The sequence below is a fragment of the Equus asinus genome, chromosome 1 (assembly GCF_041296235.1).
Source record: "Equus asinus isolate D_3611 breed Donkey chromosome 1, EquAss-T2T_v2, whole genome shotgun sequence".
NCBI lineage: Eukaryota > Metazoa > Chordata > Mammalia > Perissodactyla > Equidae > Equus > Equus asinus.
The window spans coordinates 159,604,506-159,618,977 of record NC_091790.1 but is presented as its reverse complement, the minus strand read 5'-3'; the positions used below and the strand labels follow the sequence as shown (position 1 = coordinate 159,618,977).

General features: G+C 42.4%; 1 protein-coding gene across 1 annotated transcript in view; it reads left to right on the top strand.

The window, feature by feature from the left end:
• Positions 1 to 14,472, top strand: part of CPVL (carboxypeptidase vitellogenic like) — a 137,057-nt gene that overhangs the window by 38,808 nt on the left and 83,777 nt on the right. The window contains exons 4-7 of the mRNA XM_014841042.3: positions 5,296 to 5,410; positions 6,356 to 6,414; positions 7,823 to 7,902; positions 12,805 to 12,871. Of these exons, the coding sequence (XP_014696528.1) occupies positions 5,296 to 5,410; positions 6,356 to 6,414; positions 7,823 to 7,902; positions 12,805 to 12,871 (321 nt within the window). The remainder of the gene's footprint in view (positions 1 to 5,295; positions 5,411 to 6,355; positions 6,415 to 7,822; positions 7,903 to 12,804; positions 12,872 to 14,472) is intronic.

Below are 14,472 nucleotides of genomic sequence, written 5' to 3'. Positions count from 1 at the left end.
TTTTCACCATCGTTGTGAATAAACAGTGGAATGTGCTAATGTGACAAATGGTGGGATTTCTTCTGTAGAGAGTCTAAAAACACCGAATAGATAACTTTCCTCCTTCTGGGCCATTCATTCTGGAGCAAATTCTCAGGAAGGAGTGTCCAAGTTCATGAATTGGCCACCAGGGGTCACCAGAAGAATTGAAAGGGCGTCTGAGGCAAAGCCACGGTTTCTTGTTCGCCAAGAAAAGGTGCAGAGTGGTGGGCCCTGCGTACCCACATTCTTCTGTCACCAGAGAGACTTCTCACTGATGTATTTAGGATTTCTTTGTCCCTTCTTTTTGATCACCAGTCCTTGCTACAGTACTCTGACCTGTATATCATTAATAGAGAGTTTATTTTCTTTTAAGTTAAATATATAGATGCTTATCAGCAGGGAATTACTCACCTTTCAGGTCTCAGCTCAAATATTAGCTCATCACCAAAGGACTTCTTTAAGTATTCAATCTAATGTTCATCTATTACTCTCTCATATCACCCATTTATTTACTTATTTATTACCTGTCCAATCACCTCCCCAGAAAAATAATAGAGCTAACGTTTAGGTAGATGTGCCAGACACTGTTCTAAGTGCTGTGCTTATATTAACTGCACAACAACTATATAAGACAGGTATTATTATTGTTCTTATTTTCAAGCAGAGGACACCGAGACACAGAGGAGTTCAGTAACTTGCCTAAGGTCACACAGCTGTAAAATTGCATAGTTGGAATTCAAACCTTGGCTGTAAGTGCCAAAATCTATGCTGTCAACCATTAAATATCCTACCAGTCTGTGAGTGGGAGTGGTCTGCATCCCCCACCCGAAAGCAATGCCCGTCAGGATTTTATATGTTAAATGAATTAATACATTCTGGTAAATTCAGAGTGTTATGCTATTCAGCCAAATAATGATATGTACTGATATGAAGAGATTTCCATAACATGTTGTTAAGTGAATACAGCAAAACTAAGAGTATTACGTGTAGCTTGATCCTCTGTTTGAAAAAATTAGTGTTTATGTATATAGCATACATAACATCTACACGATATGTGTATATGTATGTTGGGGGGGGCATAGAGAAACATCTGGAAGACTAAACGTCTCCACGATCGTCTCTAGGGAATAGGATTGGTGGAGCAAGGGGATTTTTTTATACCCTCTTTGAAAGAAAAATTAGTTAAGAATGAGTACTTCCTATGTAAAATAAAGTTTTAAGGAAAATTTTTATAACTTTTGACAAAAATAAAGGCTCTGTTTCTCTTGTTTCATACCCTCTTGAATTATAGCTTCAAAATAATAAATACTTTAAAAGTCCTGAATTACGTAAAATTGTAGATAAATTAAAGTGGTTGTTTCTTATTTCATTGATCCTAGGTTTTGCAATGTGATCTGTTCAGGGTATCTTCAGGCACTTCTGTTCATTCCTACTTGCGGGGTAGACAGTGGGAGAAGGGCTGCGTTCTCATAATTGAGAGCTAAATATATCACCCTAGGAATTATCACACAATAACTTTATGACATTATTATTGACCTGATTATATGTCATGGCATTATGATATCATATGCTATTACAAAAGTCTACATTCTGTCCTATAACTAACTCTTGGGTTTTTAGCGTTGAACATGTAAACCTTTTTTTTCCAGCATCTGACTTTTGCATTTTATTCCAGATAAGGGCAGTATTAGTTCACAGATTGGCTCATCAAAGTAGAAGTGTACACAGAGTTTTCTCTAAAAACGAGCTTCCTCAGGGCTTGTTGAGCTCATTCACCTCCTTCAGGAAAGTAGATTTGAGGAGCCAGGTCAGCTGAGGGTGGAGGTGTGTGTGCAGCTCTCTTGTTGTTTAAGCATTCCAAGAATGCAGTGTCCTGCGCCGCACAGTTGCATAATAAAGAGCTTTGGCACCGAGGTGTTTGACTTGACTTTGTAGTGTGGCCTCTCAGGATCAGGCTATTTTTCTGAGAGCCCGGAGATCTCTTCATTGTACCAGGTCACAGGAAGGGACATGAAAAGCCAGGAGAGGATAGGGTGGAGACCAGGGCCCAGGGCTTCCAAGAAACTCTCCGTCACCATCACAGATTCTCAGTCCTGCCTGCATATTCGAACTGTGGGGAGCTTTTAAAAAAGACTGATGCCTGCCTCCCCGGAGACCAGGGGAATTGGAATCTCTGGGATTCGGGCCTAGGCAGTAGTTTTTTTTAAAGCTCTCCGAGTTATTTTAATGAAATAAAAGGTTGAGAACTACTCCCTCCACGTAGCACACCATGGCTTCTAGAAGCTCGTGCACATTAGGAAGGAAGTCGGGGGTGGATGTCCACTGGAATGTGTGGACTCAAAGTATCTCACATTCCCGGGGAGGCTGGAAACACTTCCATCCGGGTTGCATTGCTTCCCCACCTCTGACATGCTCCCACTGCTGAGTGAATACTCGTGGAAGGTGGTCCTGCTGAGTGATACTGAACAGCAATGAGAGGATCTGAGGGGCCATAAAAATCGCTCACTCAAACAAAACGACACAGTTGGGGTCAGGCAGGTTCGGGCAGAGCTGGTTATGTTTATTCAGCACAGTAGGGTTTACAGTATGATTTCGTGACGCATTTTCTCATCAGGGCCTTCAGGAAGCCTGGGAGGTGAGCATTATTGCCATTTGATGGACGAGGAAACCGAGCGCTGGAAGAATCTGAGAATAGGATCACACAGCTATTATGTGGCCACGAGAGCCAGAACGTGTCCGGCTGCCAATTCCAGGGCTCACTCTCTTTCCCCCACAGCAGCTTTAAAAGGCTGTCTTTGATTTTAATTTTTCTTGCTTTGACTTATAATTCAAGTCCCTAGTTCTCTTGAATTCTTTATTTTTTTTTTTTGAGGAAGATTAACCCTGAGCGAACATCTGTTGCCAGTCTTCCTCTTTTTGCTGAGGAATATTGGCTTGAGCTAACATGTGTGCGCATCCTCCTCTATTTCATATGTGGGATGCCTGCCACAGCCTGGCTTGATGAGTGGTGTGTAGGTCCACGCCTGGGATCCAAACCAGCGAACCCCGGGCCACCAAAGCCGAGCGCACGAACTTAACTGCCATGCCACCAGGCAGGCCCCTTGAATTCTTTACGGACATTTGCAACACTTGAGGCAAGAGGACTAACTAGTGAAAAACTGACAGGAAAGATATCCGTCAAAGGAACAAAGAAGAACACCAAACAACCCCCTTTTCCTCTTCCCTCATTTATAGATGATTTACATCAAAACTATCTATAAATTCCTAGTATTTATCTATCATGGCAATAGCTGCCATTTGTAGAGCATGTGCTATACGCCACTCACTGGGCTTTATGAAAATTAGTTTGTTTAGTCCTCCCAACAGCCACATGGCATAGGTAGTATTATTGATCCCCATTTTACAGGTGGGGAAACTGAGGTCCCGAGAATGTAGGCCACTTGCCTAAAACCACACAGCTAGTAGATAGTAAAGCCCAGATTTTGAATCCGTTTTGGGGCAAGAGGTCACAGACTTGTCCCTTATACTGTGCTGGCTCTTGGAGCTGCAGCCCCGCTGATCTGAGTTCCCAGTCTGACTCTGGATTCCTACCTTTTCCACCTGTTTCTTTAATTATGATAATTGTTTACACTTACTGTGCTTTTATCACACCATAGGCATTGTTCTAAGGGCTTTCCAAATATTATCTCATTTAGTTCCTGGATCCTGGAGAGCGAGCCCCAGAGGTAGCCCCTCAGAAGGAGGCACTTCTCCAGCTCATGGCTGTTCTTACGACCACCTCTCTTTCAGCCAGGCCCCCTGGCCCCTTTCCAAAGCTGCTGAAGGACTCTATGTCAGACTTGTGGTAGCTGGAGAAGAGGAACCCCTCTGGCACTCTGTCCGCGTGGTTAGAACCCTGTATGATCAGCTGTTCTTCCAGGTTCTAGGTTGTAGCATCCCGGATCACCTCCTCTTGAGTTAGTCCTGCCTTCTGGGCACAGCCTTCTCCCATTGTCCAAGTAGATGGAGCTGGTCCCTCAGAACTTTGGATGAAACACTGATTTGTCTCTGTATGGCTGGGCTAAGTGAGAAGTTGCGGGATTTCATTCTGGGTTGAAGCAATAGGCTCCTTGCTTGCCAAGCCTGGTTGACTGAACATCCAATGAGCCATGACATCAAATGAGGGCTCACTGTCACGTCTGCTTTGAGCTCCTGGAGGCCAAGTGGAGCTTCTTTCACTTTGCTCTGGAAGATTCGCTTCCAGGCCAGGCAACCTCCGCGCTCGCTGCTCTCACACTCACTTCTTTTCTGTCTTGAGGATTTTCCCTGCCCTTTCGCTCCATCTACAGCATTGTTCCCAGCTCTTCTCAGGGCTGGATCCTTCCCGGCCTGCAGGGCTCAGTTGATCTGACTGAGTCCCTCCCCCATCACTGTGTCTAAAGGAACCTTTCTTTCCCAGCCTTCGCTCACTCTCTCAACATCATTCTTACTTCCTTTTCATGCTTTAATCATCATATTTATGTATTTACTCACTATCTGCATTTTCCATGAAAATTTAAGCTCAAAGAGGACAGAGTTTTCTTTTTCACCCACTGCTCTGCTGGGTACCTACTCCTAGCATGTGCCTGACCCATATGAGGGGCTCAATAAACACGTGTTGAGTGAAGGAAGTAAAGCATCCTCTGACATTGAGGGGGACGGTGTTGACTCTACTGCCAGTAGCTAATTTTTAGCATCCCACCCCTGCCAATGCCCTTTTCTTATTTACATCTCCCACAACTCCTACATAAACTCGTACCTTGTTGAGGGTTTTGTTGCTGTTGTTTGCATGGGCTGCATGACTCTGGGCCTTTCTGCTTCTCAGTTTCCCTCATGTTGAATGAAGTTGCTGTTGGCCCTGTGAACACCTTCTTAGTGAGTAAAATCAGAAAGGCAGTTTGGGCTCTCAGTGAAGGGGGGCAACTGTCACCGAGGAGGATGAACTCTTTCTTGTGCCTCTTTGGGAATATCTTGGTCAAATGGAAGAGTCCCTCAGAAGTTCAAACAGCTAAAAACTATACCGGTGCCCCAGCCAGTATGCTGGGTGTCTAGACACCAGCATATGAGGCAAATGCTAATTCAAAACAACCAGAGATGCCCAGTACCTTGCTTGTCATGGAGAGTGGTCCCTGGGATCTGGGAAGGCTGTGTGAGGTTTAGTCAAGGTCGTGAAAGACAGATGCTTTGGGTAAGTTTACTTGGATGCATTTTGCAGCCCTAGTGCTTTGTGTGGTCACTGGTCTCTCTCCCCTCTAGGTAGACCCATTGAATGCTCCCGTAGTTCTCTGGCTGCAGGGCGGGCCAGGAGGTTCATCCATGTTTGGCCTTTTTGTGGAACACGGACCTTATATTGTGACAAGTAACCTGACTCGTGAGTACTGCTTGAACTCTATTTTTTTATGGAGAATTCTTCATCGGAACCTTATATCTGCTTCAGAAATAATTTAGAGTGTACACTGAACCACTAGGGATAGCTTAACAGTTCCAGATTATAAAAACATAGCTTTCTGGCAACGTCTGTCCAAGAAGGAGGAGGCCCCAGGGTGAGCGTCCCGGCTGGGCTGCTTTCTCCCTTGAAATTTGGGTGAAAGTTTCTCTCAGTCTGCTGCTGACTCAAGCAATCTGGGCTTACGGAAACAGTTGGTATTTATTACTATTTGGGCAAGCTCTTATGCGTGGGATCAATGGGTGGAATTATATCCCTAATTATTCACACGAACTGAACACTGTACGGTTCAGTCACATAAATGATCGGATATCTTGGAAGCAAGATACGGTGGGCCGGGGCTGGGGTGAAGGAAGGAATGGAGAAGGAACCACATCTGGCTGCAATCCAGGTTTACCTCCATCTCATTTTTTTCTGATGAGGGGAGATTGTTTACTTTCCCCAGGTCAGAATTTGGAGGTGAACCAGTTTGTGACTCAATCTAAAAGCGTATATGCCAATTCTGTTGAAATTGTTCTCTGCGGCGTTGGGTGGGAGAAAGAGGAGTCAGGAGAATCAGACGTTAAGAATGATTCACTGGACTGGACAGACGGGTTTATTGCATGGGGGGTTGATGAGCGTTTCTGCGTGAACCGGTTGCAGGGGGTGTTGTTTCCAAACTTGATCTGAGTTGTCGAAACTCTGTGGGTCCAAGAAAAGTAAAAGGGAGGAGAGGAGAGGGAAAAGGTGCTGGTAAGCGATGTCAGAAGGACACCAAGAGTTCATTGACATGGTGAGGACAGGGGGCACGCTGGGTTCCTGACCAGAGCTGGGCCTTAGTGGAATGTCTTGTTAACGACCTAGTCTCAAACCTCTCCTCTGTTTCCCCAGTGCGTTCCAGAGACTTCCCATGGACCTCCACATTTTCCATGCTTTACGTTGATAACCCAGTGAGTACCCGATGGCCCTATGAATTGTCATTGTTGGCCTCTCTTGTCTTTTTCTGTTTATTAAGTACATTTAAGAAATAGAGAAAAAAAAAAGGAAATAGAGATTTAGTTTTTTTCTTTTTGAAATAGAATTTAATCTATTAAAAAACATTTGAGATTAGTTTTTCTAACATGTATTATCATATCTGAGCTTGGGAATTAATTGCTGCTTTTGCTCCTTCTCTCATTTCTAATCTTATGAAATGTCCTGTTCACTGAATTATACCAATTCCACCATCCAGGATAAGAGATTAGTTTCTTTCCACTGCTGATAGGGGTTTCCCCGTATCGTGGGTTATTATATAGTACTGGAACTCCTAATCTTTCAAATAGAGTTCTAGATATAAAAAGTCAAAACTGGTCTCTTTCACTTATCACGGTGAACAGAATGCCTCATCTCAGAACAAAAAGTGGAATTCTCCTTGAGAAGTTCTTCTGAAATTGAGTCCAGTAAACTGCAAAATGGGAGCCTAACTTTAGGGTCAGCTCCTGCAGATCGAGAGTGTCTTTATCCCCTAATTTCTCCAACTTCTCTCACTTCCCAGATGGTTCAAAGAGAAAAAAGATAAATAGGGAGAAAAAAAGTCTACTCTCCCCACTGTGTTTTGTCACCATCCTCTTTCCTAGTTTGTAATAGTATTTTTAAATAAAAGTTGAATTAAATGTCCTGTTCCCTTGGGTGTTTGGGGAAAACAAAACAAAAACAAAAATATTTATACCTGGTAAGGGGTGTGTTCCTTATACAACTTATTGGCGCAAAATAAGAAGTAGCTGCTTCTTTTGATTTACAGCAGAGTTGTCTGTGAACTTCTAGATATAAGGACATATTAGTTTAAAACTAATCTTTATTTTAAAACCCCTTATCTACTGAAGGTGAAAGGGCTTAGTGGCCATATTTCTCACCAATACATAAATGAAAAAAACCATACATGCACATGACTATCTTTTATCTGCAGCCTAGAGAGTTCCTTCTTGGCAGAACAGAGCAATGCACCCTCCGGGTTTCAGAGACAAGACAACTTTGAGTCTTTTGATACTGTAGCAGGGGCCAGGAAAGGTGAATTCCTCTCCTTAAATCAGCATCTGGCAGGGTCCCCACTGCGGAATCAAGACAGCTCGGCCACTGACCCGAGGACAGAGCTTTGTGCTGATAATTTATTTGGGCTTTGATGAGGGGAGGGGAAAATAGGTGGAATGCAGCATCCTCCTGTGAGGATGGCTAACCGCACATGGGATGATGGCAGAAGTCCGAGGTCAGAGGCTTGGCTTTTGGAATAAGGTCAGTTTCCTTCCAGTGTGGGATTTCTCTGCAGGGCTCCGAGGCATGTGTTTCTCTGTGTTTAGGCCTGCTTATTTATTTCTCCTTCAGGTGGGCACCGGCTTCAGTTTTACTGATGATCCCCAGGGATATGCAGTCAATGAGGATGATGTGGCTCGAGATTTATACAGGTAAAAGGCCCTGGCTCTCTCTTGGCCTTCTTCAGACCAAACATTTTTCTATCTCAATAGGAAAATTCTTCCCGTAGTAGAAGTATTATTAATTGGTCCTCATCATCTAGTTCCTAAAGACGTTTTAAGATTACTTCTACACGAGGAGTACACACACTCACACACACACACAATTTTCCACTTTGTTACATTGTCACTGATAATTGTGAAGGTGGCCAGCAGAGAAAGTAACAAGGAGAGCTGAAATCTTGAGGCATAATTATAATTTTGTAAAAATGTCCCTTGGAAACAATAGAAACAATGAAATTATTCAACCAAAGATTATTTTCAAACTTTTCAACCAGATGTCTGAGAAGTCTCTGCCGGCTTTCTGACCTTATATTTAACTTTGCATCTGCCAGGAAACAACATCTTCTCAGATGTTTGTTTGTTTTCTTTCCCAGAATTCCTCTTTCTGTGGCCTTCAGATGCAATTTTTCTCTCTCTTGCTCCTCCTCCATGACTTTTCCAGGCTGCAAGCTCAGCTTGTTAGCTAGTCTCTTTCCTTTTCCCTTCATTTTACAAAGTTACTCTTTCAGTTGAAAAAAAAAAAGGAAAATGTAAAATTCTAAGCCTGATGAAACAGTATATGAACATATGTTTTCTTCCTTTCTTTTTCTTACTCACATTTGTTATAGCAATTTTTAGTATATATTTTTTTAAAGTAAGTGACCTTCTTATTTCGTCACACTTTCCAGTCTGTAAATTATTGCTAGAGACCAAGTCCTGAATTCTTTCAGATCGCCAGGGCACCACTTTATGCATTATAATAATTTACTAAAAGAACCCTAGTGGCCAGAAAGAGTTAATTAGCCCCCCTACCCTCCACTTCCATCAACACTCATTCTCTTAATTACTTAGTGAGCAAACCCAACCCATCCCCAAAGTGAAAGGGAATCTAATAGGAGTCAGAGTTTTTTGATCTCTGACAAAAGCTTTCCGTTTTATTCTTCTTTCTCCGCAAGGCAGATGGCTGGGAGAGAGAGGAAAGAGGAACTTCCGGCCTTTCTCCAAGAGACATTTCTATCTCTTCTGCTGATCCAGAAAACAATATGGCTGTTGTCTTCTACACTTTCATTTACCACATGTCCTATTATTTTAACACTTCCGTGCAGTTTCCGGGGAGGATGTTTAGGACCCCACACTTCTGCTTCCAGGTGCAATGTGTCCTGGGAGCAGGCTAGCCAGATCCTCACAGGGGTCCCCCTGCCTCTCCCTCACTTGCGCCCCTCCTCTTTCCCTCCACAGACATAGCCGAGATGACTGTCCTTACAAGTTTACTGGAGTGCCATGTCTTTCTCATTTAGCGCTGACAGCGTGCTCTCATTTTTCAGATCGGAAACCTACTTTTCTCCCCCCCTGCCCCTTTGGCTTAAATCCAAACAAGCTCAGTTGTTTAACCAGCAAACACCCTGAGGGCGGAGGTTCTGTTTTAAAAAAAACTCCATCAATCCCCTCTAAGCCAGAGCATTGCAACCCTGCCATTCCTTTCCTTTCTGTCCTTCCCCTCCCCCAAAGATGGCCACAGCTTCCAGTTGACCCTCCGAGTGGATATTTACTGCTGACATGTGGTACATCTCCTCTTGCATGACATGTAAAGAGAACCTATTTCAAAGCATCCATTGTTTATAGCTGTTTTAGTTCTTTTTGCTTCAGGCTCTTAGAACTGGAAAATAGCTAATCAAGGGCAGTGCAGAAAACTGATTTCAGCTGTTTCCTTTAGAGTTTACCCTATTTGTTTCCCTTTGTGACTACGTTCTTCTCTCCAGCTCTCCAGATGGGTGTTGGGAGTAAGAAGCTCCCTTTGAAACCTGAAAGCCGGCTACTAGAGGTTTAAAGAGAGACCTTTCTTCTTCTCCCTTTGAAAACCATCTTTCTTCTTTTCTGGAAATCCCATTCCTTTTCCCTATTAATAGTGCCTGCCTGTAGGGAGAAGACTCCTAAAGAGGCATTTGACATTCACTGTTAGGCTGCTTTTGTGTTTGGAAATAAAACTTTTTCACTAACAAAGTGTTTAAATATTCTTTTTTTTTTAATTTCCCTATTTGGAATGAGCTACAATGCCTTTCTGGTTTAGGAAAAAAAACAATTTACTAAAGAATAATAAATTTATTAACTTTCATTTAGGGTATCCCAGCTGGTACCACTCTCCTTCTACCACTATTTATTGGTTGTCTGCCATGTGCCAGACACCTGGCTCCTGGTGCTGGCGGTACAGTGGTAAACAGGGCCCACCGCCCCTGCCCTCCTCCTGCTGACAGTCTAGTGGCTAGCCTGGTTATTTTCTCAGCAGCCATGTGGTTTGCATGGGAAACAGTATCTATTGCTATACAAAGCTTCATAACCAAGTGACTATGAAACAGGTTTCATAAATTAAATGAGAACATTTGTGTGTTCTGTGTGGGGCAGAGAAGATCATGGCCCGGCCACACTAGATGTGGAATCAACGCAGAGGATGGTTTCTGTTTGCAGCAGCAGAACAAAACCACCGAGATTCTCATTGCTCTGCTTTTTTCAGTCAAACTCTCAGTGACTAAAGCTGCACCTTCTTTGGCTTTTGCTGTTTTGGAGCTTTTGCTTAGATTATTTGAACCTTGATTCTCCTGAATGTCTTATATTTATTATGGTTCTGATTCCATTAGAACTGATCAAAACCCAGCGCTCTCTTCTGGTCTATATAGTACATTATCATTTCCACCCACCTTCTCTACCCCGAACCCACTAACTTCTTTTTTAAAAAAATTATCTGAGGAATAATTTTTTCCTACTCGTTCTCCCTTTCAAGCTCTGTTTATTTCTGTTTTCCTTTAATATACTTTTTTGCCACCAGGTAGCTGTTGACAAAAAGTCTACTTATTGGACAAGACCTTGGCACAATGCCAGCTAGGTTGCCAAATGGAATCACCTGGAAGAGGCATGCTTCCTGTGCCATGTACCTCCTGTACCTGAATAAATGCATGGAGCACACGCACACACATACACACACTCGCATTGTGTGTATTATATATTATATATTCTACCAATTCTGCTTCTAAAATTTGAAAGTTCACACAGGCGTGATTCTAGATTATATTTTCAAGCAAACCCTTACCATGTAATAAGAATAGTCCTTGGCTAAAACACAGTTAAACGAGCAAATGGCACATGTAAATCTAACTTACTAAATTCCCCCTTTTCATTCTTCACTCCCATTTAAGAAAGATCTACCAAAGCCTTTCTGTTATTAGCTGAATTTTTGTTCTGATCTTACCATGAAATTAAAACTGTCACTTCCTCAAGTGGGACCTTGCCTTGGAACCTTCAGCTAGAGAATCCTGGCATTTTCAAGCTAGAAGCAACCTGGGAGATTACGTCCTTCGGCTGAGATTGCCAGATACAATACAGAATGCCCGGTTAAATTTCAATTTCAAATCAACAATGAATAATTTTTTAATCTAAGTATGTCCCATGCAATATTTGGGACATACTTATACTAGAACATTATTTATTGTTGATATGAAGTTCAAATTTAATTGGACGTCGTGTAGTTTTATTTGCTAAATCTGGCAACCCCAACAAATTCTCCAAGGAAATAAGCTTCAAGCTAAAACGTAAGGCTTAAAATTGAGATTTACTATATTAAGTTGTCTATTGCCATTCCAACTAACAGGAAGAGGGAAAGAGAAGTAGTTTTTAGCCCGAAGTTTGGAGAAGGAAGGGTGGAGAATGAACTCCTATTTTTATCTCTGCTCTAAAGCCAACTTATTGCCAGCACAAACATGGAAGCCATATAATGCAGCTTCCCAGATTTAGTTGCTACAAAGATTTTGGTTACTATAAATAATAAACAGAGAAATACACTGAAACTCTACAGTAGTATTTAATGGCGGATTTTTATGGCGCCTTTGAAAATTAAGTATAGCCGGGATCATGGTGATTGCAATGACCCAGTTTTGCCTCACTGTAACCCTTGAACTTTCTTCTCCAGGTTTTGCAGGGCCTCTTGCCTTTCATCCTCCTGGATGGGATGGTTCATGGCTTTTAGTCCCTCAGCAGGAAGCTGGAACAAAAACCCTGCCTAACTTCTCAGGCATTGCAATCTGGGTCAAAAGACTCACAGAGCTTCTGAGTTTCATGAGTTTTTGCTTCCTTTTTTGAAAGATTTTGGTCAAAGAGAGAATCATTCAATACTTCACCCGTTTCTTGCTTACCATGAAGTAATTTCTTGAGTCTTTTTAAATCTGTTTCAGCATAGCTCACTGAAGTGGCTGTTGGCATTCTGTAGTCGATGTGGTTTTTTGAGCCTAGAGGCCACCATACATTTACTTCCATATCTGTAGCCATTTGTTGGTTTTCCTTTAGACCGTAGTCATTTCATAGCTTTTCTGTTCTTCGGTTATTAAAATGCTAAAATTCTGGGAGCACCATTGGAAATGTTCAGGGTTCCCCACAGGGAGAGGTTGGTAAGCAACTGAGGTTCCCATTACCTCACCACAAACCCCGCTTAATGGGGTCATAAGGTTTGCAGAACTGCCTCCAAGAATTGCCAAATAATAGGTGAAAGCATTGTGTCACTTTGCTGAAGGGTTCCCTCAGCAGCTGGATTATCCGAGTTGGTAACCAGGGATTAAGAAACCTGCCCAGTGTGTTGGTGTCCACTTCTCCCAACTTCTTAGTATCGCAGAGCAAGCCCACAAATATTTTCTAACCATCCACAGAGTATGGAGTGTTATGCACTTGAGACTGAAAACAATGCCTATTGGAGCTTAAAGCATAAGGGTATCCTATCTCAGATGTGAACCCTGTTGTCAAAGGGGTGGATTGGGTAGCACAGCATGAAGCTGTTCTGATTCTGTGTGACTTTTATTGTTGTTCTTTTTGCAGTGCACTAATTCAGTTTTTCCAGTTGTTTCCTGAATATAAAGAGAATGACTTTTATGCCACTGGGGAGGTGAGTTGAAGTCACATTTTCTTGTGTGCTTCCAACATCATCAGGACTGAAATATATTAGGACACTTGTGCTTTATTCATTCAGTGTGTACACAGACCCATACTCATGTCAATATTAATTCAGGCAATATTCAGTATTCTCCAGTTATCCCCAAAATGTCCTTTTTTTTTTAAATCCAGACCTCAGTAAAGGTTCACATATCACAATGGGTTGTCATGTCTCAGTCCCATGCCCTTTTTGTTGTTGTCATTCCTGATGATGATTTTCAAGGGTCTAGGCTGGGTTCCCTTTAGAATGTCCCATTTTCTGACTTTGTCTGATTCTTTCCTCAGTGCTTAGATTCAGTAAAACGTTTTGGCGAGAATACTACAAAGATGATGCTGTGCACTTTCTATTGTGTCACATCAGGAGGCACACAATATCTGTGCCGTTATTGGCGATGCTAAATTTGATCACTTGGTCAAGGTGGTGTCTGTGAGATCTCACCATTGGAAAGGTGCCTTTTCCCTTTTGAAATTAATAAATATTCTCAGACCAGGTAAATATCTGTTCCCCCCAGATCTGTCCCTCGGTAGTTTTAGCGTCCATTGATGATTCCTGTCTGAGTCAGTTATTACACTGGCGGTTGTAAAATGGTGATTTTTCTGATCTCTATTCCTAGAGACAGCATCTGGTATCTTCTGTGGAGAGAGGCTTTCACTCCTCTTCTTCTCTATTATTTACTTTAAAAAATAGCGCTGTGGACTTGTGGATTGCCATTTCTGTTGGATGTGTTAGCATTCATTGCTGTCATTATTGTTTTTGATGCTCATATCGTTCCATATTTGGCCAATGGGAGCCCCTGCAAGCTGACTCCTGTGTCCTTTTGACAGACCCTCATTAATCTTTGAGCATTTCCTTGCTTGTTGGCACAAATATGTGTTCTTGGATTATCTTGTATTTTCCCACCCTAGCCCTGGAATCAGTCATTTCTTCAAGGAACTCTGGTTCCTTTTAATGGGGAAAGGTATTTAAAAACCAAGACCTGAGCACTCAGGGGGCTCATTGCTACTGAGATGCCTTTTCTTTTAGACTTTGTCTGTAAGCAGAGCTAGGAAACAAAATGACTTCATAGTGATATCCATACTTCTAATTCAACATCACAGGGTTCTTTTTTCCTTTCTCCATTCTGAATTTTATATCCATTCTCCTGCATTGAGGAATGGGGTTCCTAACAGTATCAGTTGGGAACATGAGCATCTTTGCTCGATCCTACAATATAAGCAGAATGATTCCAGAATTACTACATTAAGCGCCACTACCGACAAGAAACTTCCAAATCACTTTCGATATTTTTTGCTATGATTTTTTTTTGAGGAAGATTAGCCCTGAGCTAACTACTGCCAATCCTCCTCTTTTTGCTGAGGAAGACTGGCCCTGAGCTAATATCCATGCCCATCTTCCTCTACTTTATATGTGGGACACCTCCCACAGCATGGCATTTGCCAAGTGGTGCCAGGTCCACACCTGGGATGCGAACCGGTGAACCCTGGGCTGCAGAGAAGCACAACGTGCGAACTTAACTGCTGTGCCACCGGGCCAGCCCCTATGATTATTTTTAT